The 21,343-nt window shown below is 39.5% G+C and overlaps 3 protein-coding genes across 3 annotated transcripts; 2 read left to right on the plus strand and 1 right to left on the minus strand.

The window, feature by feature from the left end:
* The first annotated feature begins 508 nt into the window (after nt 1-508).
* Nucleotides 509-7,898, plus strand: LOC140953996 (hydroxysteroid dehydrogenase-like protein 2). Its single transcript, XM_073403382.1, has 9 exons — nt 509-545; nt 634-797; nt 2,336-2,504; nt 3,016-3,060; nt 3,404-3,507; nt 4,040-4,141; nt 4,917-5,114; nt 6,139-6,387; nt 7,315-7,898. Exons 1-9 carry the CDS (start codon nt 532-534, stop codon nt 7,512-7,514), a joined length of 1,245 nt encoding a protein of 414 aa, XP_073259483.1. The 5' UTR covers nt 509-531; the 3' UTR covers nt 7,515-7,898.
* A 3,107-nt stretch (nt 7,899-11,005) lies between these two features.
* LOC140921164 (NADH dehydrogenase [ubiquinone] 1 alpha subcomplex subunit 11-like) lies at nt 11,006-13,569 on the minus strand. The gene is made up of 4 exons (XM_073371134.1): nt 13,388-13,569; nt 12,157-12,264; nt 11,703-11,822; nt 11,006-11,206 (listed from the first exon to the last, which is right to left on the minus strand). The coding sequence occupies exons 1-4, from the start codon at nt 13,494-13,496 to the stop codon at nt 11,091-11,093; spliced, it is 453 nt and encodes a 150-aa protein (XP_073227235.1). The 5' UTR covers nt 13,497-13,569; the 3' UTR covers nt 11,006-11,090.
* A 318-nt stretch (nt 13,570-13,887) lies between these two features.
* LOC140921163 (phospholipid phosphatase 1-like) lies at nt 13,888-16,460 on the plus strand. The gene is made up of 2 exons (XM_073371133.1): nt 13,888-14,620; nt 15,750-16,460. The coding sequence occupies exons 1-2, from the start codon at nt 13,966-13,968 to the stop codon at nt 16,019-16,021; spliced, it is 927 nt and encodes a 308-aa protein (XP_073227234.1). The 5' UTR covers nt 13,888-13,965; the 3' UTR covers nt 16,022-16,460.
* Nucleotides 16,461-21,343: the final 4,883 nt, after the last annotated feature.

A 21,343-nucleotide genomic window follows, 5' to 3' on the forward strand; every position in this document is an offset into this window, starting at 1 on the left:
AAAAACAATAGTCCGCAGTCAGCCTGCCATCTACATTTTACACTGCCCTTAAGGCCTTGAGGGAGTTTCAGGGACCAGTCCTTATAACTGACCTGCTGTGGAGACTAATTTCCCGGTCGTCTGCGAAGGGTATGGGGAAGGGCGAACTTGGTCTCCCGCCCTATTTTAAAATTCTCGTCCCCTTCCCTTTCGAACGCCTGCCGTGCCAGGAGCCGTAATCGGCTCCTGTGCCCTACACCCAGGCTAATTTCCCGGCTCTTTTCAAGAACTCAACCAAAGGATTACTCTCATATTTATTAAAGTATGCCCAGCAGCCACTTTTTTGATGAAGAGGGACCCGATCCAAATTTTCGCTCAATCCCGTAAATTCCGAATTCCCCTCCATGTTGCTTTGAAATCCCGAATCCCAGCCACCAAATAAGGCAAATGATCCCGAAAAAATTCACGGACCACCGGCAGGTCATTCAAGGTCGCTAAATGCTGGCCAATATATCCGAGGGCTCAACTTTCTCATCCTCTTCTTGATGAAAAATGTTGAACACAGGGTAAGATCTCTAAAAAACAATTTTCAAATATTAGTATCTTAAACATTATTTCACTGTAGCTTCATGCCCCTTATAAAATAAATTTCAGGAAACTAGCTGGTAAAACGATCTTTATAACCGGCGCAAGCCGTGGAATTGGGAAGGCGATCGCCTTGAAAGCGGCACAAGATGGAGCGAATATAGTTATCGCTGCTAAAACAACAGAGCCACATCCAAAACTACCAGGAACTATTTATACTGCAGCAAAAGAAGGTAAGTTTATCTGTGCTAACAGCATTTTTTTTGTTATTCCTCTCTAGAAAGTTGCCGTGAGACTTTGTATTTTCTGTGACATTTTATTATGACTCCTGTTGAGCTGTAAGTTGTGTGTGTACTTTGACCTCTCCTCCGGTCCCCAGGGGAGCGAAGATTACAGGGCTGTCAACTCTTCCAGATAATCCAGGAGACTCCAGATTTTGAACCGTTTCTCCGGGTCTCCAGATTAGAGTCTGAAATCTCCCGAATAGTCGTCGAAGTGTGCCATTTCTAGTAGATTCGACTTTCTGACAATGAAATTTCAAAATTTTGCCTTATTTGAGCTATTTTACTGTTAAACATGGAATGTTTCCTCACAAACTCCGGTATGCCATTGTAAATATATAAGCAATAATGTGATTGGTGAGAAGTAAACCAATTAGGTCAAATGTTACAATTCCAACAACACCTTTTCCATGCGTTTTTTTTTTTCACTAATGACATCATGTGCCGTCCATTATGATGTCATCTATCATCCCTTCCCCATCAATTCTCAATATTTGAAGACGTGCGGGGTTGACAGCCCTGAGATTACCCAGCTCAGCTGCAGTCAAACTAGCTCGCATTGCAGACGTAATTCAACTCCGGTTAGTAACATCTGTGAAGCAGTGCCGAAATCCTTGTTCAGCGCACCCAATAGGCTGAACGAATTACTGGAAATGCTTTTCAAATTTCCTTTTATCTTGATTGGCAAATCTACAATGGCAATTTTAACAGGCCAATTATGGCATGTACTCAAATCCTGGTACACAGGTGGAGGCCCAGAACAACTAGGATTTCAGTGCTGTTTTGCAGCTGGACTTAACCAGTGTTTAGTTTCATCTGTGTTACAGGCTACAGACAGACACAAGTATTGGAGTTCTGTTTATTGTTAATGATTGACTGTGATATCAGAGATAGCCCCAGTCATTCAAAAGGTGGATAGCATTATCCACTGGATACATCTCTATCCAATGGTTAACACAATTGGTTTCACCAGCTAGCAGATAGTGATATATCCGTTGGATAGCGCCATCCAGCATTTGAACAATCGCAACTTGGCTCTAGCATATATTTTGTCCAATGGTAGCATAGATCATCAAGGTAAGGGCAGGGGCGAAAGAGGGAAACTTAGTCTCCCTCGCAGCCGTTTTTTGGATGTCACACAATGCTCCCCTGTGTTGCGTGACTTCCAAAAAATGGCTGCAAGGGAGACTAACGGGAACTGGGCTTAAAAGAAAAAAGGCGTATAAAAAGTGAATGGATAAGGATGCCTGTTTTCCCAAAGTGAGGCCATAAGGAGCGCCTGCTTGAAGGGCTCCCTCTCCCCTTGCGTGTCTCTCTCGCAGTCCCCGTTCTTTTTTCTGCCAATTACTTCCAAGCACCTGCTACATAGGCTTAAGTTCATAACGGAAGAATGTTGAGGATCAACTCTAGGTGTTCATCTTATAGAATTAAAGGTGTTTTATGAGGGAAAGTTTGTAAGAGTATTTGCTTTTGTTTGGCTCTCTTTGCAGTTGAAACAGCCGGTGGGAAGTGCCTTCCCTGTGCAGTGGACATTCGTGATGAGGATGCTGTAAATAAGGCTGTTCAAGATGCCGTGAAGAAGTTTGGTGGAATTGACATACTTGTCAACAATGCAAGTGCTATAAGCTTGACTGGTACTCTTGATACACCCATGAAAAGGTGTGCCTACTCTTTCTCTCTTAATAAAAGTGTTCTGAAAAAAAAATTAAATACTGATTATATCTTAGCAACAGATGCGACTAAGTACCTACCTCTGCAAAAACTGCTCTGGACTAGTTCAAGACTTTATTTTACACTGTTCTCAGTCTTATGTTTGGTCTTTGTTCCTCTCTGAAAAGAGAACAAGTGGGAATTTGAAGAATAGAGATTTGACTGGGTCATTTCCTGATTACTGACTAGTAACTGAGCCTGAAGCAAATGCTCAAACAATCTTAGGGTCATTAAAATTGAAAATTAAAGCTGAAATCCAGATATGCTTGGAATGGTATCTACTTCAAAGCAATAACAGGTCTCTGGTATACTTTGTACTTTCTTGTCAGACCAACTGAAAAATAAGTAACTCAGACCACCTTGATTCCTGATTTTCAAGACATGTTTTGTTTAATGGAAAGCACTCTCTGATTAGCCAATAAGACCGATCATTGTACTAAAACTTAGGGTTATCTTGTAGATATGATCTTATGAACAGCATCAATGCAAGAGGAACATTTCTATGGTGAGTTCCCTTAACCCTTTAAGTCCCAATTGTGACCAACATTAATTTTCTCCTAACAATATCCATAGATTGTCAAGAGATTAGGTTATGAGAGTTAATAAAATGATCATCTAAGAGAAAATGCTTTGATCGTTTATCAAATTCTCAACACATTCTTTAAGGAAATATATAGAGATCAGTTTAGAGAATTTGTATGTGGATATTGGGGCTTAAAAGGGTTAATGCTAAATTTTAATTCAGGTTGTTATGACGTCAACAATCTAGAAGACCCAAAGAATGCAGTCTTGCAAGTGTAGACATCAATTCATAATTTTGATATTCTTGTTTGATTTTGCTTTATCAGTTCCCAAGCCTGCCTTCCTTATTTGAAGACTGCAAAGAATCCACACATCTTAAACATAAGCCCACCATTAAATATGAAACCCTATTGGTTCAAGAGCCATGTTGGTATGTTTGTGTTATTTGATAATTTAAAAAAAAAGATATCCAAATATTTATTACTTAGTAATAACTAAAGGCTAGAGAGTGCAGCTAGAAAGATTGAAGGTTAAAATACTCTTGCTTTAATGCAGTGTGTAGTGTAAGTTTCACGAAATAGAAGATCTAAACGCAGGTGATCAGACATGTGGTCTTTTTACTCTATTCGTTCTTGGTGGAATTCCAAACGAGCGTTGGCTACATGGTGCCAGTCATGCATAATACATTTAGCAACTCGGAAATTGGGATTGCAAGCTGCCTCTTGTTGCCCACAGTAGTGGTATGAAGAACATGATATTTGACATTACTTGTTTGTTGTTCTTTTGTGGACCATTCGCTAGTTTTCTTGAGAACAATTATTTTGCCATTCTGCAGATAAACTGAGGCTGAGTGATTAATCCACTGGTTAGCTCTACATGTAACTTAATATCACTGTTGAGTTTTAGGAAATAAGTCTTAAAATTTTTCAACCTAACACTACGACTGCTCATCTTGTTTTTAGCTTACACAATGGCAAAGTATGGAATGTCTATGTGTGTCCTTGGTATGGCTGAAGAATTTAAGGATGTTGGAATTTCTGTCAATGCTCTCTGGCCCAAAACAGGTCTTGAAAATCGAGATAGTATTATTTAATTTTAATCATCAGTTTTTTTATAAAATGTAGTACTTATCATGTAATAGCAGTATGTAAAGCCTTTTATATATACATTTTTTGTATACCTTGGTTTCCAAAGAATTTATCAGTCTCCATTTTAAAGGGAACCTGTAATTGGCCATGCCTAATCAGGCAACACAATAGCCTCCCATGTGGGTTGTCCCTGGCAACTGCAGCTGAATTTTGCTACGCTATACTAGAGTAAAATCCCCCTATCCTAGAGTAGCTGTTTTCCAGAAACTACTGAGGTCACTGGCACAGTAGTCTAGCCAAAACAAAACCTTATACCACAATCTGTAGTCTAGATAAAATCTTCAACCAACTGATCAGTTTCCTGGAAAAATGATACCCTTTTCTAGACCCAAACTCTCTGATTTATATACCCTATCCTAGAGTAAACTGCTTGAAAACCATACCCTTCACAGCAGCACATACCTATATGGCCCATATATGGCAGTACCACCCCCCCCCCCTCCCCCGGGCCTACACCTCAGTGAGTTTATCCAGTCGGAGTATTGTTCCTGCCCCATATACTGTATATTGTATTTTGTTACTGGTCAAAATTATTTTCAGGTAAACATTTTTTAACCTAGGTTGATTCTCAATTTCTTTTGTCTCTTAACACTAATTCATGAATAATAAGAGCTAGGAGACAAAGGAAATTGAGAATCAATCTAGGTACTTTTAACCTGAATTTAATTTTGACCTGTAAAATATTCATCAGCTATTGCTACTGCTGCAATGGAAATGTTGGGTGGTAAAGAAGCATTAGCACAGTGTCGCACAGATCAAATCATGGCAGACGCTGCCTATGTCATCTTGACAAGAGATAGCCGAGCAAGGACTGGGGAGTTTCTTATTGATGAAGATGTACTCAAGGATGTAGGAGTCACCGACTTTGAACAATATTCATGTGTACCAGGTACAGACTTTAGAGAAAATAAATTACATCATGAGGAAAAATCTTGCTAGCCTGCGAATGGGAGACGTTTCTCCTCGCTCATGGCCGCTGAAGGACGTTTGGCGAGGAGAAACGTCCCTCAGCGGCGATGAGCGAGGAGAAACGTCTGCCGTTCGCAGGCTAAAATCTTGCCCAATTTTTGCAAGTTTGTCTTTGTAGTTTATATTACCGATATTACGGTACCTCTTAGTGTTTTTCTGTTGTACCAAGTTTCCGGCAATTTTGAGGTAAATCATTTTGGTGCACTGTAATATTTATGTTATTCTTCATGGTAACTTCCGGTTTGGACATCTCCTGCTTTTTGCGAGTGTCACGCAACATCACAATGCTTTAGCTATACTACACTGAATGTCGGAAAAGGCTGTTCAACGTCACTACTGACGTTAATTATAAACACATCAAAGATATTTTATCAGGGAGCCCAAGTGTGGTTTTCAGTGGCCGATGAACAAAAACAATATTACTTTCCACCAAATCACCAGGCCCGCCGCTTACGTCGCTCAAGGTTTGTTGAGCATCCGCTCCAAGATTGCAGTTCATCCTCTATGCAACTTTCACTTTCAGCCTTTAGCTTTTAGCCTCCACGCAGACGTCCTCTTTATCACGCGTTCCTACCCCACGTGGGGCAGGAATGCGTTACAAAGCCCTAAGAACGTTTTCGTGGGAGGCTATTGCATTTTTTTCCAAGTGTACTAAAAGGTATGCTGGCTGGTACTTGCTTTCAGTTTTAGGATCTATTTCCCGGCAACCATTACCTCCTGAACAGCGGTTAGCAAGCAAGCCCTTTTTAACCTGTAGAACAGGCGTTTTTTAAGTTTTTCAGGCGAGCAAAGAAAACCGCGAGGTGGTCAACGCCTGAAAAACGCCGAAAAAAACCTTTTTCTGCAGGCTAAACTTCTTCCGGTTTCAAATTTCCGTTTTCTGTCACGCAACTCACAAGAGCGCGAAGTCGTCATGTGAGTGACTTTGTTCCTTTTCCTCACAGGAAGTAAACTTTTGCCCGACTTCTTCTTGGACGTTGAAGGTTACGATCCACAGGAAATGTTGGAATCTCAAAAAAAGATGACGCAAAGCACTTCTCAGGGGAGCTCTGGCGAAGGAGTAGCGCAAATATTTGACAAGATCAAGAGCTTAGGCGATGAAGAACTTGTACGGTCGGTGAACGGGGTCTTTGAGTTTCATTTGGATGGTAAAGAGCCTGGAGTGTGGTTTGTAGACCTCAAAAATAATTCAGGTAAGGATAGATTGAAAGCTACAGTTTTGAGTTCTGCGTTATTCGAGTTACAGCGGTCAAAGAATAGTAATGATCAAAAGAAGACAGATATAAGGTCAGTCGAATGGGCTAAGCTGAGATTACGTAACTCGATCCAAAGCGCTTTTTTACGGATAGACTTTAAGCAGTCCCGTTTTTAGTCTGCGTAGCAAGCGTTTCCTTGCGGTTTCGGAGCAAAGAACGAGGAACTAGAGACAAAGACCGCGTGAAAAATGGCGCAACTCTTTCATATTTTCGCTCTCGTTCCATTTTTCGCACGGCCAAAACCGAAAATCTCGTTCTTCGGTCTTTCTTTGCTCAGATCCGAAACCAGGAAACACTCAGTTCCTGCTCAGTTGATACGCAGGCTATCCCGTTTTTATATAGTTTGAAGGACTTGACACAGCGAGCCGAGAAGGATGCTGGAGATAGGGATTTTGCGGGTTTTATATACAGGGGTTTCTAAATTGGGTATACGGTATCTATAAGTCCTAACAGACAGAAGCATGTATATCTAAGGGTTATATGCTGCTGGCTCTGATCATTAGAGAGATTTAGAAGAACGTTCACTCCGCTGAGGGCATATGTAAATGTTACCACATGACCTAACCTAACTCGTTTTGTCTTTTTTTTTCCATTTGCAGTAGTTTCATGCCACTTTCGTTGATTTGCAGAGTTTCTATCTCCGCATCTTCTTATTTCCTAAGATTGAACCTGAATCTTAAAAATAATTGTGCTGTTTGCTGCGAACGTGATTCCAAATCTCTCCATTAGCTTGAATTTTCCAAATGTCGGTTTTGCTTGCTTTTTAAGGTAGTGGCTGTACATCCAACCCTAAGTCCCTTTCTTCTTGGACCTTCTTCATCTCGTTGTGATCCTGACAATTGCTTCTTGTTTCGCGTTTTTCAGGAAGCGTTGGGAGCGGTTCCTTTCCTGGAGGAGATGCCAACTGCACCATGAATTTAGACTCGGAAGATTTTGTGAAAATGTTCAAAGGAGAACTCAACCCAACACAAGCGTTTATGGGAGGAAAATTAAAAATCAAAGGAGATATGATGCTAGCTATGAAACTTGAAAAGCTCATGGGCAAGATGAAATCCAAGCTTTAACATTTCAAAGATGGCATACTTTAGCCTCGTTATTACTGTAACGCAACACTTAGTTTTACTTATAGAACGTACATTCAACGCAGTCACAAAGTAGTGAGCCTACCGCATGGCAGCCGTTTGGCGGGAAAACGAAAAGGCAAATTCGGTTAAATCGCGAGAGTGCTTGAAAGATTCGCGCGAGGGAGGGCGAAAGAAGGGAGACCTATCCTCCTTCCACGCGCGCCTATCTCAATTCCAGCTTTCCCTTTAAACGCCTGCCAGGCTTATAGTGGTTACCTTAAAAAGAATTAATTGACTACGCTGCAGTAAATACTGTATTAGAGAGACATTGAAAGGCTCTCAACTACTTTTGGAGAGATATTAAATATTTTATTGTGGTTCTGACTCTGTTCCACCGTGTTCCGGATTCGTCCGTGGTGCGTTAATTTCCTAGAAGGAAAATATGCGTTTGAGTATCGTCACATGATATGGAAATATTTAAGAACTGTTTTTAAAATATTTGGTCTTGTCGATCCATCCTCGTCCTGTGCTCGTTTCCAGGCCACGCGCCTGTCACAGTGGCGCGCGGGGTGGCAGCACGTGATCCTCGAGACAGAGAGGCTGAGAAAGAGGCCGCATAGAAAAGAGTAAATTTTACAGCTCTGCAGATTCAAACCACACAGGACATTTATTATAAATTAATCTAAATTGGAACACTTCATGAACAGAACTTACAAGAAGAAATGAGCTAACATTTCTCTTTGAAACAGTAAACGGCTTGTTGAGGCGGGAGTTCAAGCACACATTAGTCTCCAACATTTGAAGCCCCAGCTTGTGTACAAATACGTTTCTGAAATACTGAAGAACTTAGTAGAAAATAGCCTGACTCGATAGCAAAATTCTCCAAAGTAGTTACAAATTAGGGGATTTATAAACTGTGTTATAAGACAGTCTGTTTGGATTCTGATACCAGAGGTACTGTCACAAAAACAGGTCCGCAAAATATTACAATTATTGTGCAGTTCATGCGTCGTCTTTTAAATAGCATTTCGTCCGGGTTCTTAAAGCCTTTCGTCAAGCCGACTTTGTCATTTAATGTTAAGGTCAAAGTTTATCATATGCTGCACCGCGCAGCAGTAAATACGACGTTGTACAGTCCAGCACGCAATTTTGTTAACAGTTCATATCAAGCAAGGCTTTGAGATAAGCAACTATGAGCAGGTGGGTGGAGAGTCAGGTCCGTTATCGTCAAGAGTTAAGATGCCAGGTCCAAATATCATAGTTATCGCACGGTGCAGGGGTAAATAAATCTCTTATAGACCTCGGGGGTGTCTTGTACACTCATCAGCAGCCACAATGAGCCCAGCAAAAGCACAAGCCATGACAATGAGTCCCACGATCACGGATACAAAGGACGCCATAGTGATATTTTAAATTAACAGCTGGCAAAGACAGGGTTGCGATGTGTCAGTTATCGTTCAAGTTGTGGTGAAGTACCAGATCAACGGAGTTACGAGCTAATTCATCTGAAGCGTGAGCTCATAGACAAATTATGTTAGTTTGCGATCAATTAGGGTCAACACCTGCATCCCACTATAGTCAGCGGGTACCTGCCCCCTCCGACTGTTGAAGTTTTTTTTCCCTTGTTCAAGTTTTCACTTAAGAGAAACTGTAAACAGTTGGTCTCACAGCAGTCGCTTTTAGCACGTGCAGCTTTACATTTAGTTACATCAAAAAACGGTTTGAAGATTCGCTTTAAAGCTTCGGGCCAAAATTTCTTCGGAAAGAGCAAATGTTGAAAACAAGAATATAACGTAGCGTGCGGGGGATTGACGCTGTTGGGTATTACATGGTTTACACTTCTTAACAATATTTTCGAAAAAGAAAATTCCTGGCAAAAATTACTGAAATCAAAAGCCTGGCCCCTTGTGGTTTCCATGCGCGCACTAGTGGCAAATGCTCAGCAAACAGTTCCAACCAAACTTTGTACGGAACATCGATGACAGAGAAATGTTAAGGATGATGAAAGTTAAAATAAGTTTTAACCCACTGTTCTTTCAGCTAAGTTGGAATGTTATTTGGCATTTTTCTCATTACGACGGGGCAAGACGGGCCGGGGGTGCTCTCCTCGAAACCAGACCCTATTCAGTTGTAAATTGGTAGCCCTGTTTTCCTATGCGCGAAAGCAACACCCTGGACTAGTAACCCAGGTATTCCGGGGTTTATTTCTAATTACTACTTTTAAAATTCTTCATTCCCTCCCCATCCCTGCGAATGACGCTCCACTCTTCTCTCTCCTAAAAATCCTTGTTTACTCAATTTATCGCAGCGGCACTTTCCCATATCCACGTTACGTATATCTGTGAGCATTCCCCTCTCCCTAACTCCTGGGTTAAAACATTCCTTAATCGAATCTTAAAGCTATCTTCTCAACGTGTCCATCTTTTTTAGTAACCTTTCCTATGTAGTTTTGCTATGGTTCTCTAAGACGCTAAATCATTGTATTAGTTTAGAACCTTTTTGTATCTGATACTTTAATGGAACAAAGTTACCAAATTGTTAACATAATTAGCTGGTAATTATGACCCATTAGCGCAGGTTATAAGGTCTCGGATCATCGATTTTGGCCGGCCCCGTGTTTAAATATTCATCTGTTGCTCGCACTAGCTTAATTGCTCAATGATTCAGCTAAAAAATGTCACGACAAGGAACCTAGAATGAGTTCAGTTGTACTTGTGGAAGCAGCCGAACTAAAAACCAAACACCGAAACAACCGTTCCCTTTTATCATGTCCTCTTCTTTCCAAACCTCGAGTTTTAAGGTTTATATTGTGAAAACAAGTTACATGTAGCAACGCCCTAGCTTTTTTCTTCGATCATTTGTTCACCTCCATGGTTCTCATTGATCTTGAAGAATTGCCAAAACAGCTATTTCTTTACATCAAAGTATATTTTAAAGATGACAAAATACCGAAAGTCCGACTCCCTTTTAAAATGACAAAATACTAAGAGTTCCAAAACAAAATGTAAATTATTCACGTTTTTTTGCTGACCTTAGGCCATTTAAGCCCGCGGCTTTGGTTGTTCTCACGTATTTTTCCGAGTGTGTGATATGTAATAAAGTTAAGTTAAAGTTGTCATTGCAAAATTCAGTTCACCCAAACAGCCAATTTCAGATCCATTCACACGAACTAAAGTTCAAAACAATACTTGGAGAATTAACAATAATATCATCATATTTGTTTCGCTTATCTGGGAAGTATCTCTCACCGTAACTCCTTATCATAACAGCTTTGTAAAACGCTAATGAACTTTTTTCTCTGTTCAACGCAACTGTATTTTTTAAAGTTGGGGATGTAGGTGCATATGTAAAACGCTTACCCCTCAATACTGTATTGAAAGAGCTGGAAGACAATTCCTGAAATCACCAACTTGAAGATTTTTACGTTCATTAGTTAAGTTTACTTTGTTGTCACACTTTTTATGACACAAAAATATATATCACAGAATAAATTCTATGAAAATGTATTTACATGAACATTCATAACTTCGCTTAAAAACACTTAGAATCATCTTTTTTAAGGAGCGCCACATTTCATCAAAGAAAGACTCTGTCAGTGCGGAATGGATGTTTATAGGCACCAGTGTATTTAGCTATTGCTCCACCCACAGCGAGTGCACTTGCCATCGCACATCCAACCTGCCAACTGCTCCCTAAAAGTAAAAGGAAACAATAAACACTTTTGAAGTCAGTGAAGACTGAGGTTTGAACTAAACACTCTACCAACGCAGGTACAGGTGATCAAAAATCAAAACTTTATGAAAAAAGTCTTTAAACCTTAGATGCCTGGACGATGTTGTGTCAAAATAATTTGTCACCCTAGTTATAAGCTTAGAAATAGAAACTTAGTATCGCGCGATGGTCTGTTTGTCATTGTTTTCTTCAGAGCAATGCATAATAAGACAATATGATAGATTTGGTTTGTATTATATCCAGAATAATCAAGGTCTCAGAAAGTGTTATCAGTTAAGGCTGAACAATTTTGTTCATAACAGCAGGGGCACTACACACAAATTAGGGGGAGTTTAAACAAACAAATACTTTCCATAACAACAAAGAACCAGATTGTGAATAAGGAATTAAGGATTTGGTATTTCTAAAGGTAATACTGTAGCTGTAAGAGATTATTCACATGTTGCATGTACTCACTTCTCAAGCCAAACAGGGCTCCACTTGCTAAGCCACCCAAGGCCCAGTTACCGGGGTCATCTTTCTCTCTCAAAGCAGCAGAAGTGCAAGTTGTGAGTGCAAACAGGCCAGCAGCTCCACCTTGAAAAAGACAGAAAAGTTCAAGTAGCTTTACATCTCGTTAGAATTGGACCCTTACAAAAAATGTTTTTGTTTTGGGGCTAAGATTGTTCTTTTAACAAATCGATAACAATTTTCCATGGTCTGTAAATAATCTCAAAAGTTCAAAACTCAAGTGGAACCACGAGCCATGGGCGAGTGGTTTCACTGCAAAGTTTTGAACATTTTAACCATTTTGAGGCGCAGTGACATATTGTGCAGTGTCTTTTCAGTCATTTGTATTAAGTCATTTGGTAAAAACTCTATCTGCAAATGCTAATTAACTGTCAATAATTATAATACTGTTTCTACAAACCTAGAAGAAGTGAATGGTTCTTCATCATAATCAGCGACTGAAGAATAAGAGGTGTTGGTTTAGGATCTGGAATCTTCAAAGCTGATACTGCTGCACCAGAGAAACCACCTGCCATTCAAGATCAAGAGAAAATGTTAATCCCTTGAGAAGACACATCACATAAAAATCATAAAACACTCTTAGGCTATGTTTACACGAAACTGGACAAATTTTGAACTGGTTTAAAATTCACGCGTTTACTAGGTATTCTGTTCACATGGAAGATTTAGACGCCTGGTGGTTCAAAAATTTTCTGAGTAAACAGAGCAAAGATATTGAAAATATTTCAGCTGGTCCAAAATATTGCCCCATGCCTCGTGAACATGGCCTAAATGAAGGTTTTCTCAATGAAGATCTGATTACTATTCACTTACACACCAAATAAAAACAGGTTGTAGAGGATTTTAGTCTGTGCAAGAGTCAGGGTATGGCCATAGTCCTGTTAAATAGCTAAGGGCTAGTAAAACAACCTATCGGCTGATACATGTGTATTTATCCCAACTGCTCAAAACGCAGGTAACGTTCATGAACAATGTTGACAAGAAATGACGTACAAGTAACAAGTAGATTTTGGACTAGAATAGCTTCTCTTTCTCTCTCTTCTTCTTTTAGTCTAGCAAGCTGAACCAACATCTTGCCTTTCTGGCAAATTTTTGTTCTCCAATTTTCGGCCCATTCGGGTGCGTAAGCAAAGAACGTCCCATAAATTGAATGACTGCATACATGTAGCTCTGGTCCTGAGGAAGGCTAATTTTGTTAGCCGAAATATTGGCCTCAAATAAAGCAGCCTTTTGCCATAATGCCAGCCTTGCATTCAGTTTTGTTTTAATTCCCACTTCTAGTGATGCCTGGCTCCGTGACCTAACATCTCTACATTGGAGATTCGGCAAGAAAAAGCCAGTCAGTTACAGTTAAGCGTTGGGTGGACCTCTGCATTCTAGGGTTTTTACTACATGCATACATGCATGCATGCACATGCTTAACAAGTTACATTTGTGATATGAACAAAAACATCAAATAATTCAAATCCTTTTAATTTCCACATGCTACGCTAAGCAAGCTGTACATATATAAGCTTGAGATTTAATTATTATTTTGGAGCTGTAATAAGCGTTATCAATATATAGTAAGTTTAATTATATTGACCTCTGCAGTACCAATTGCATCTATCATAAATATTAAAGTTACTCACCTACTAGCGCCCCTTGCACGGCAAAACTTACAGTTCTCTGTATACAGTTTTCTCCATCGAGCTCATCCATCCATGGTTCGTTAAATTTTGGGGATCCATGCCCTGCCATTTTGGTAACAAAATGACTTTTTGCCCCCCAAAGCACTGCTCGAAATTCTGTAAAACTCGATTTGCTTATAACTTGGTAGCCAGGCAAAAGCTTGGGCGCTAAGCTTGGTAGCCTGGTTACTAAGCACACACCGGTACCTGGGGCCCGTTTCTCGAAAGTCCCGATAATTAACGGGCCCGGTAAGCTGTTGCCGTTTACACTAAAGACCGGGGTTTCAGTAGTTTTGCATCTAACATGATAAAACTACCAGTTAATGAAACAAAATGGAGTAGTTTTCTAGCCAGGACCCGCGCTCTTGTTCTTTTTATTTCTATTTGAATATTTGATTTCAGGCCCGAAAAGTTACCGGGCCTTTCGAGAAACGGGCCCCTGGTCCAATATCAAAACAATTCAAAACTATTACAAAAAAATTGTAAAAATTTAAATATATATTGACGAGAATATTGTGCTGTTATGATATTGTGCTACTATGTCGAATAACGACGAAAAAAAATCCTCTACCTCGCAGGATTTGGAATTGCCAGAGGTAAATAACTACTCCTTGCCTGAAATCCACCCACACACACATCGACAACCAAGCTTAGTTTGGCTCTTCGTTGACTTTTTGTGTTTGGCTGCAGTTGGATTTACGTGTCTTGGGTTCAAGCTCGCAGCAACGCCATACAAGCGTGGATTTTACTGTGACGATGATAGCATAAATAAGCCTTACAAAGAAAGCACAGTGCCTTCTTCAGTATTGTATTCCGTGGGCTTTGCTGTGGCGTATCTTGTGATTCTAGTAACTGAATGCTTCCACCAGAGACAAGAGAAATCTTCTAAGAAGACCAGACGCGAGAAAGACCATTACAAATTCGGTCCGCTGTTATTGAACCCTCTACATGTTGAACTGCTCAGATTATTTATTTCTTTTGCTTTTGGTGGCTTGATCACAATTTTTGCTACAGATGTTGGTAAATACACGGCTGGAAGATTACGACCTCATTTTCTGTCAATCTGCAAGCCGCCTTCCTCCGTGTTTATCAACTGCAGTCATAATTACATCTTAGATGACGTTTGCACGGGCGATCCTGGTCTGTTGAGAGAGGGAAGGTTGTCATTTCCCTCAGGGCATGCTTCTTTCTCAGGTATTTTAATGTTAAAGCATTTATGAATAGCCCATTGTAAGGGCATCCAAATTCAGAAATCGGGAATGAAATTTTAACTTGTGGAATCTGGAATCCAGGGTTTGGAATCTTGATTACAGCTCAGGGAATCCGGAATCCCACTAATGATTGAAATCCAGAATCCAAGTTCAACTCACCAGGTATCCAGAAGCCAGTACCTGATAGCCTGCATAACAGTAGTCTCCTTTGCAGCTGTTATTAGTCAAAGGCAAAGGAGACTAGCATAACAGGTGCTTTATGAGCCAAGCGAGGCGAACGCGGCATTTTGCGCGAAGCGTGAAACGAGTACTAAGTGCGATTCTCCTCCCCTCAAATCATGCTTCGCACTCATTTTGTGCAAAATGCTGCATTCACCTTGCTTGCCTCATAAAACATCTGTTATGCAGGCTAGCACCTGGAGTCCGGACTTCATGGGGTGGAATCCAAAATCCAAGTCTCTCATGGATTCCTTTACATGGGGGTGGGGGGGGGGGATTGGGGTGATATAAATCTCTTATCTTGAATGTTGTAGATGGATTAGATGTATTGCAATAGAAGAAAATGGAAGTTGGTCACCCCTGGGACTTAAAAAGTTTATGCCGGGGTCAAATATTTATAAAACTTTTACAAGTGTAATTTACAGGTGCAGCTATTGTTTTCAGTCTCCAAAACAAGGCTACACTTGTAAAAGTTTTATCAAATTAACCCCTGATTCCAACTCTTTCTGTCTAGCAAAGAGTTGACTGTATCAAGCATGGATCTAGGAAAAATACTGTTTGATTTCCTGAAAGAAATGCAATCTTTTAGCGGGGGGTGGGTGGGGAGGTCCAGGTTTTGGATTTTAACTCCCTAAAGTCCCCTTTCCTGGGTTTCTAAGTCATTCAGCCAGGATTTAGGCCAGTTTCATTCTCTTCGGATGAAGTATTGCAAATATGCAGATTATTTCATCGCTCTATTTTAACTTGGAAATTTTTTTTAATTAAAAATGTATCATTATGAAAAATCTGACTGATTTCTGTGAAATGGTGGAAACCAGTGTGGACCCGCACTTGTTTATCAGTAGAGTTTTTCTAATAACCTTCTCTTAATCCATTTCTTTTTAATTATCTAGCATATGCCATGACCTTTACTGTTCTCTACATGGAGGCAAGGATCCATTTTTCTCACAGCAAGTTTCTCAAGTTTTTCCTGCAGCTTGTGGTAGCTCAGCTGGGCATCCTGTGCTCGCTGTCTCGAGTAAGCGATTACAAACATCACTGGACTGATGTACTGGCTGGTCTGTTGTTGGGTATCCTGATCGCTGTATTGATATTTGACCGCGTTGTGCAGATGTTAAGGAAGGAAACAAAGTCTAGGCAGCCAGTAACTGAGAATATAGTATAACAGACCTTTTGAAGCCTCAGTTTTCCTGTTTGCCAAATACGAATCTCTTTTTTAAGTCCAATACAAGACTTTTTCAGAGTCTAACATAATTGGAGCAGCACAGTGCACACAGTACAGGCACTATTTCAGATATTTTTCTTGGTACAAGAAAGAGAATGGACACCTTTTGGTTCTGTCCCTTTCTTTTGGTTTCACAGGAACCTATGTTAGAGACCATTGCCCAATTTGTAGTTTGCATGTCATGGAAAAATAAATGTTGCAAAATATAATCCTCCTAAAATCAAAAATTTAAGATGTTGCGAACATCTTATAAAGCAAGATACTTTTAGCAAGAGTGATTTTAAACATACAGTATCCCGTCACCTCACCATGCTTCCAAACCCAAAAGTGAGTGAATAAATGAAATAAAAGTCCTGGAGGACCACCGAAAGTCAAGAAATGTCTTCCTTGTTTCTTTATATATTATTTAACCTTAGTTGGGAAAATTAAGGTAGCTTTCTTCTGTCCCATAGTTTTTACAAGCTTGCAAGCGGACTGATAAGTTTATAGTAAATCTTTAAAATTGTTTATTTCTACTAGTTTTTGAGTGGGTACTTAAGTGAATTTACGATTGCTAAACAACAGAGCACTTGAAAACGTCTGGTTTTGACCGAGCTCATTATGTTTTGGCGTGAGTGCAAGGCTTATATATCATCCCATGATATGTTTGACCATTTTTAGGCCACTTTGAATGCCAAATGTCTAAACTATCGGCGAGGTTATCAATGACTTGTAGCCCCAAGATCCTATTTAAGTACTCCAAAATGCAGGTCGTAAATTGCCCTATTCATGTCGACTTGATGTTTCTAACATATTCTGGTAAAGAATTCCATAACTGAGCCCACTATAGATAAAGCTACGCTTTAGGTAATTGGTGCGTGGCTTGAGGAGAGTTAGCTTACTGCTCGCGAGTTTTGTAGATCGTAATATGAACCTCGTTCAGTGAAAAATTCTTGCAAGTACAATGGGGCTTGTTTATGGAGAAACTTCAACATCATAACTGCCTTTTGATTTTGCCCCCTTACTGATTGAGTGTATCCCATTTCAGCATATCTAGGAATGAGAATGCTAGAGCTTGTCTCATAATTTGCCTTAGCGATCACCCTGGCTGCACATGAAAAATACGTATTTTTATCTTTTAATGTTAACTTGAGGAATCAGACCTAAGTTTTTGATTTATTGTTCGTATGTGTTTGCAATCGTATGTTCACCCCTGCTACATGTTCGCCGTTCTTTGATAGGAGGTTAAATGGAGTTAACTATCGTGGAAAAAAGCTGGATACCAAAGAGTATCTGGAGTATTTCCCTCCAGGCGCATTTATAATTATTTGATAGTAATTTGTCCACAAATATCGCCAAGTTTAGCAGTTTTATGCGAAAAAAAAACCAAATTGAATCTCAGGAGCCTCAATTTTTCGAGTTTTCCTTATTTGTATTGTTTAATTTTCAAGCCCCAGGGCTTCCTAAGCTGATGAAAAGCAGTGGTGGCCAAAAAAAGAGGGGACAAAAGATATTTAAACAGTTGTAGTCTAATTTTTTTAAAAGCGTTCCTTCTTGCCCTAAGGAAGTGGCCCTGATAAATTTGAAAAGATGTAGTTATTATAAATAACAGTGACGAAGTCACTTTGAAAAGCTTAGCGGGTGTCAAAACGTATCCAAGTGAAGAGCCTTGTAAACATAGTTGTAAGCATTTGCGTTTTGGATGTTAATTTGGTTGTAAATTTTTTTTAGGCAGCTATTCAAACAAGATCGCGTGGTATGGTAAAAATGTGTACAAGCTGAAAAGGCCTTATCTACAATAGTTAACTGTTACCTTAGTTTTAGCTGACGAAAAATATTTGAACAGATGTATTTTCCCTGGTGTGAAAACGAGGATAAAAACATGCAATGTGAGATATCTAAGATTAACTTAGATTTTAAAAAATTCAAGTTTGAAAAGCTTAGCGGGCGACTAAATCTTGCCAAAGATAAGCTGAGCAAATTCGTTTGCATTTCATTTGTGTTCAGCGTTAGCTGTAAGAGATTTCATATAATTTTTTTTGTTTTATTTCCTTTCTTTTTTAAACACTTTTTCACAGAAAATCGAAAGCTAGAGCAATAAACGAAACTCACTCGCCTGCCTCTCAGAAAAAGAAAAGGCATTTAGAGTTCTTTTCCATGAAATGATTTTCTTTTGCAAAGAATTTCTTCGAGGTTTGTCTAAGAATGAAAAAGAAAGACATTTTGCATGCCACACCAGAATAACTAAAACCGGTATAACTAGCAAGACTATCACACTGATCTTTACTGGGCGGGTGTAGGAATTCTTTTCACGAGGGATCCAAGTTGTGCTCACCTTGGAACTTATTTACAACCTGTTTACAGCTAATCATTACACCCTTTACAATCTATTTCCTAGAAAGTTAACGTGCGACCCTTCGATTTCAGCGAGCTCAGCCGTCATTTATTTTCTTTATTTTGGTTTGTTTGCTTTTTCACAGAAATCCCCCAGGGCAAAATTGAGTTTAAAAAATTGGCAGTGACTCTAGGCGAAGCCACAAGTTATAAATATTTGAGTAATTCTGAAATAAAACTAGAGCACTAAATATTAAACATGTCATTGTTATTGTTTACCACTAGGGAGCTGTTATAATATGATTTTACAACTTTGAAAATATACCATTTTAATGACTGTTTTAAAGGAACAGTATCCCGTTACTGCGCATGCACCAAACTTTGATTTTTGGACAGGATGTCGCGAAATCAAAAGATGCGAGGAGAGTAAGAGAATCTTGAAAAATCCGTTTGCATCGCGCTTGGCCGGGTTCAATACGACACTAAAACTTCTCAGGATTATAGATCAATGATATATTGTTCCTGTTAAGTTTCGATTTGGGCAAAATCTGGATTTTTTGGCGTTACTTTTATTGCCGTTGGCCGGAGGACCAAAAGATTGGAAGCACTTTGATGCCGATTGAAGGCTTATTTCTTCTACTAGCTTCCATACAAGCTCAGATAATTGTGAAAGGAATACGCAGAAATGAAACAGCAACAATAAAGACTGTAAGAAAGAAGCCGTTGAGACATTGATGTGACTGAGGAGATCTTGTGGAGGGGAGCTTCGTGAAGCAGAATGTTCTGCAACGACGCGTTAGTAAACTTTTAAATGAATCTCCCTACGGCCGACAAAATCAAACAAACAGGCGCTACATGTTTTGAAAAACTAGTGACATGAAATCATAATATCATTTTTGACTAACCTTTGTGATGATTCATAGCGTTGAGATTGCATTTTTATTTATGTCTTTCAAACGTTTGAGGCTAGAACGCGAGCAAATCAGGCAGATGTTACTGGACTTGGAGCGATTGACCTCTGACACGAGTTTCAAATTAGAAAATATGTTTTTAAAGCGAGCGGAACGAGATTTTCAGGTCGTGAGGCGGCCCAGCTAGCGATAAAATCGCGATGAGTCTTCGAACCGCGAGCCAAATTTTTATATAAGACGAAAGACTTCTTCGAAAGTCTAAAATATTACTTGAGAATATAAACAACAAATCTCTGTCGGCGGTGCGGTCCGGAAGGAAATCTTGTCGAGTCAATTTGACAGTTCTATTGTCTTTTGAAGAACAAACAGATGACGCTCGCGCGTGCGCATAATCGGGACACTGTCCCTTTAACTCATTTGAAAAGCTTCTCGAACACGCGATGAAACCTCAGCAGGAAAGACGGGCAGCAGTACTTTCCAATTTGTTGTGTGTTGTCATTGATTTCGTGTGTTTCACAGATTCTAAACCTTAGCGCATGCAGTATCATAGTATTAACATAAGCATCTTGCTAGGAATAAAGGAGGAAGAAATTGGTTTAATCCGACAAACAAATCACAGAATTATTTGAACTATAATGTAAGTGACAAAACGAGGTAACCGCCTAGCCTTATTTTTGTCTGCAAAAAATCATATAATAAAAATTTCTAGACTCGCTGTAGACTCACAATTACCCGGAGAGTTTTATGGGTCAGTGGTATAACTTGCTAATAATTGTTAAGTCTTTCTCTAACTATTTGTCTTAATTTACACACAGGGAGCAGTTTTCTGTGGAATTAAAGTCAAAAAACTTAAAACTAAACAAAAAGTATTAATTTTAGCATTTTGCCCGAGGCATACTGATTGCAAAGCTTGAAACAACAAATATAGCCTGACTTTTAAATCGTCATGAATCGTAGCTTTGTCTTGGGTCTTTAGTTTGTTCGTAAGTGGCAAAAGACCACTGTTAATAATTTTTCAATTCGTTTGATAATGAAGAAGTTCTCAACGAAACAGAAAATTTTTTGTAATGGTTTTGTCATCCAAATCTAGTCACATTGCCCCTTTAAAATCTAAAGGTCGTTATTGATAATAAAAAAATAAGTAAAAAAACCTGTCCGAAAAACCGGTATGTTTTATTATCCAGACTCTTTTTCTAATTTTCAGTGCATCCATTCATACAATAAAGCAAAGTTTCCCTGACCCTTTAACGGTTTTTTCAACTTTTGATAAAGAGAACACTGCGAATATTCATCGGCATTGCTGAAAAGAGGGCTTTAAAATAAGGTGGTAACCAAGAGAGAATGATCTATTGGTGGCAACTTACCAAGTCGCAAAGTTGCGAAATTTCACATTCGTTTGTAGGGTGGGGTGCGGGGTGGGGGGACGAACTTCCTCTCCCACCATACAAACTTTGCGGACCTACATCTTCGTTAGTTTTCAACAAATCACTCAAACTCTCAAACTTGACATCTTTACTGATTCCGGCAAGGCCTTTTTTCCAGCCGTGTTGAAGGACTTTCGCTGACTGCTGGTCATATCAAAAGTTGAAAAAAACCTTGGAAGGATTTATTTACCTTCTATTGTGCTTCTAGCTGGGGCTTGAAATTGCGTGGACATGTACTGAAAAGTTTCTTGAGTAAAGGATGCACATCTCTACAGGATAGAACTCGAGCTTGTGCGGACCTTCTTTACTGCCTTGTGTGAAGGGCTTACGTTTTAGTCAAAACTTATCAGAAAAAGTTAAGTTATTTACAGTCAATTAAAGGAAATATTACTAAGTGCACTCCAGCAAAAGATCCTAAAGCGCTCACGCAGTCACAGCATTTCCCTTTTCTCTAACATATCTTCAGCTTTAAGACAATAGTAAAAACTCTTAGATTTTTTTGTAAAGATGTGTGGAGATCAATGCATTGCAAGATGGTCCGTTCATCCGGTTTTTAAGAAAGGCCACAGCTTGCATTTTTCTGCTTTATCAAGAAAACGTTTCGTATCAGACTA

This window comes from Porites lutea, chromosome 12 (assembly GCF_958299795.1).
Source record: "Porites lutea chromosome 12, jaPorLute2.1, whole genome shotgun sequence".
In the NCBI taxonomy this organism is placed as follows: domain Eukaryota; kingdom Metazoa; phylum Cnidaria; class Anthozoa; order Scleractinia; family Poritidae; genus Porites; species Porites lutea.

What these genes read in the sequence shown, in the direction of transcription:
- LOC140953996 (XM_073403382.1), top strand. An exon ending in TTATACTGCAGCAAAAGAAG is followed by an intron (nt 798 to 2,335) that starts GTAAGTTTATCT and finishes CTCTCTTTGCAG; the next exon opens with TTGAAACAGCCGGTGGGAAG. An exon ending in TGCTCTCTGGCCCAAAACAG is followed by an intron (nt 4,142 to 4,916) that starts GTCTTGAAAATC and finishes AATATTCATCAG; the next exon opens with CTATTGCTACTGCTGCAATG.
- LOC140921164 (XM_073371134.1), bottom strand. Translation starts at nt 13,496, where the DNA reads ATGGCAGGGCATGGATCCCCAAAATTTAACGAACCATGGATGGATGAG. An exon ending in CGTGCAAGGGGCGCTAGTAG is followed by an intron (nt 12,265 to 13,387) that starts GTGAGTAACTTT and finishes CTTGAATGGCAG; the next exon opens with GTGGTTTCTCTGGTGCAGCA. An exon ending in AGCCCTGTTTGGCTTGAGAA is followed by an intron (nt 11,207 to 11,702) that starts GTGAGTACATGC and finishes TTTTACTTTTAG; the next exon opens with GGAGCAGTTGGCAGGTTGGA.
- LOC140921163 (XM_073371133.1), top strand. Translation starts at nt 13,966, where the DNA reads ATGTCGAATAACGACGAAAAAAAATCCTCTACCTCGCAGGATTTGGAA. An exon ending in AGGGCATGCTTCTTTCTCAG is followed by an intron (nt 14,621 to 15,749) that starts GTATTTTAATGT and finishes TTAATTATCTAG; the next exon opens with CATATGCCATGACCTTTACT.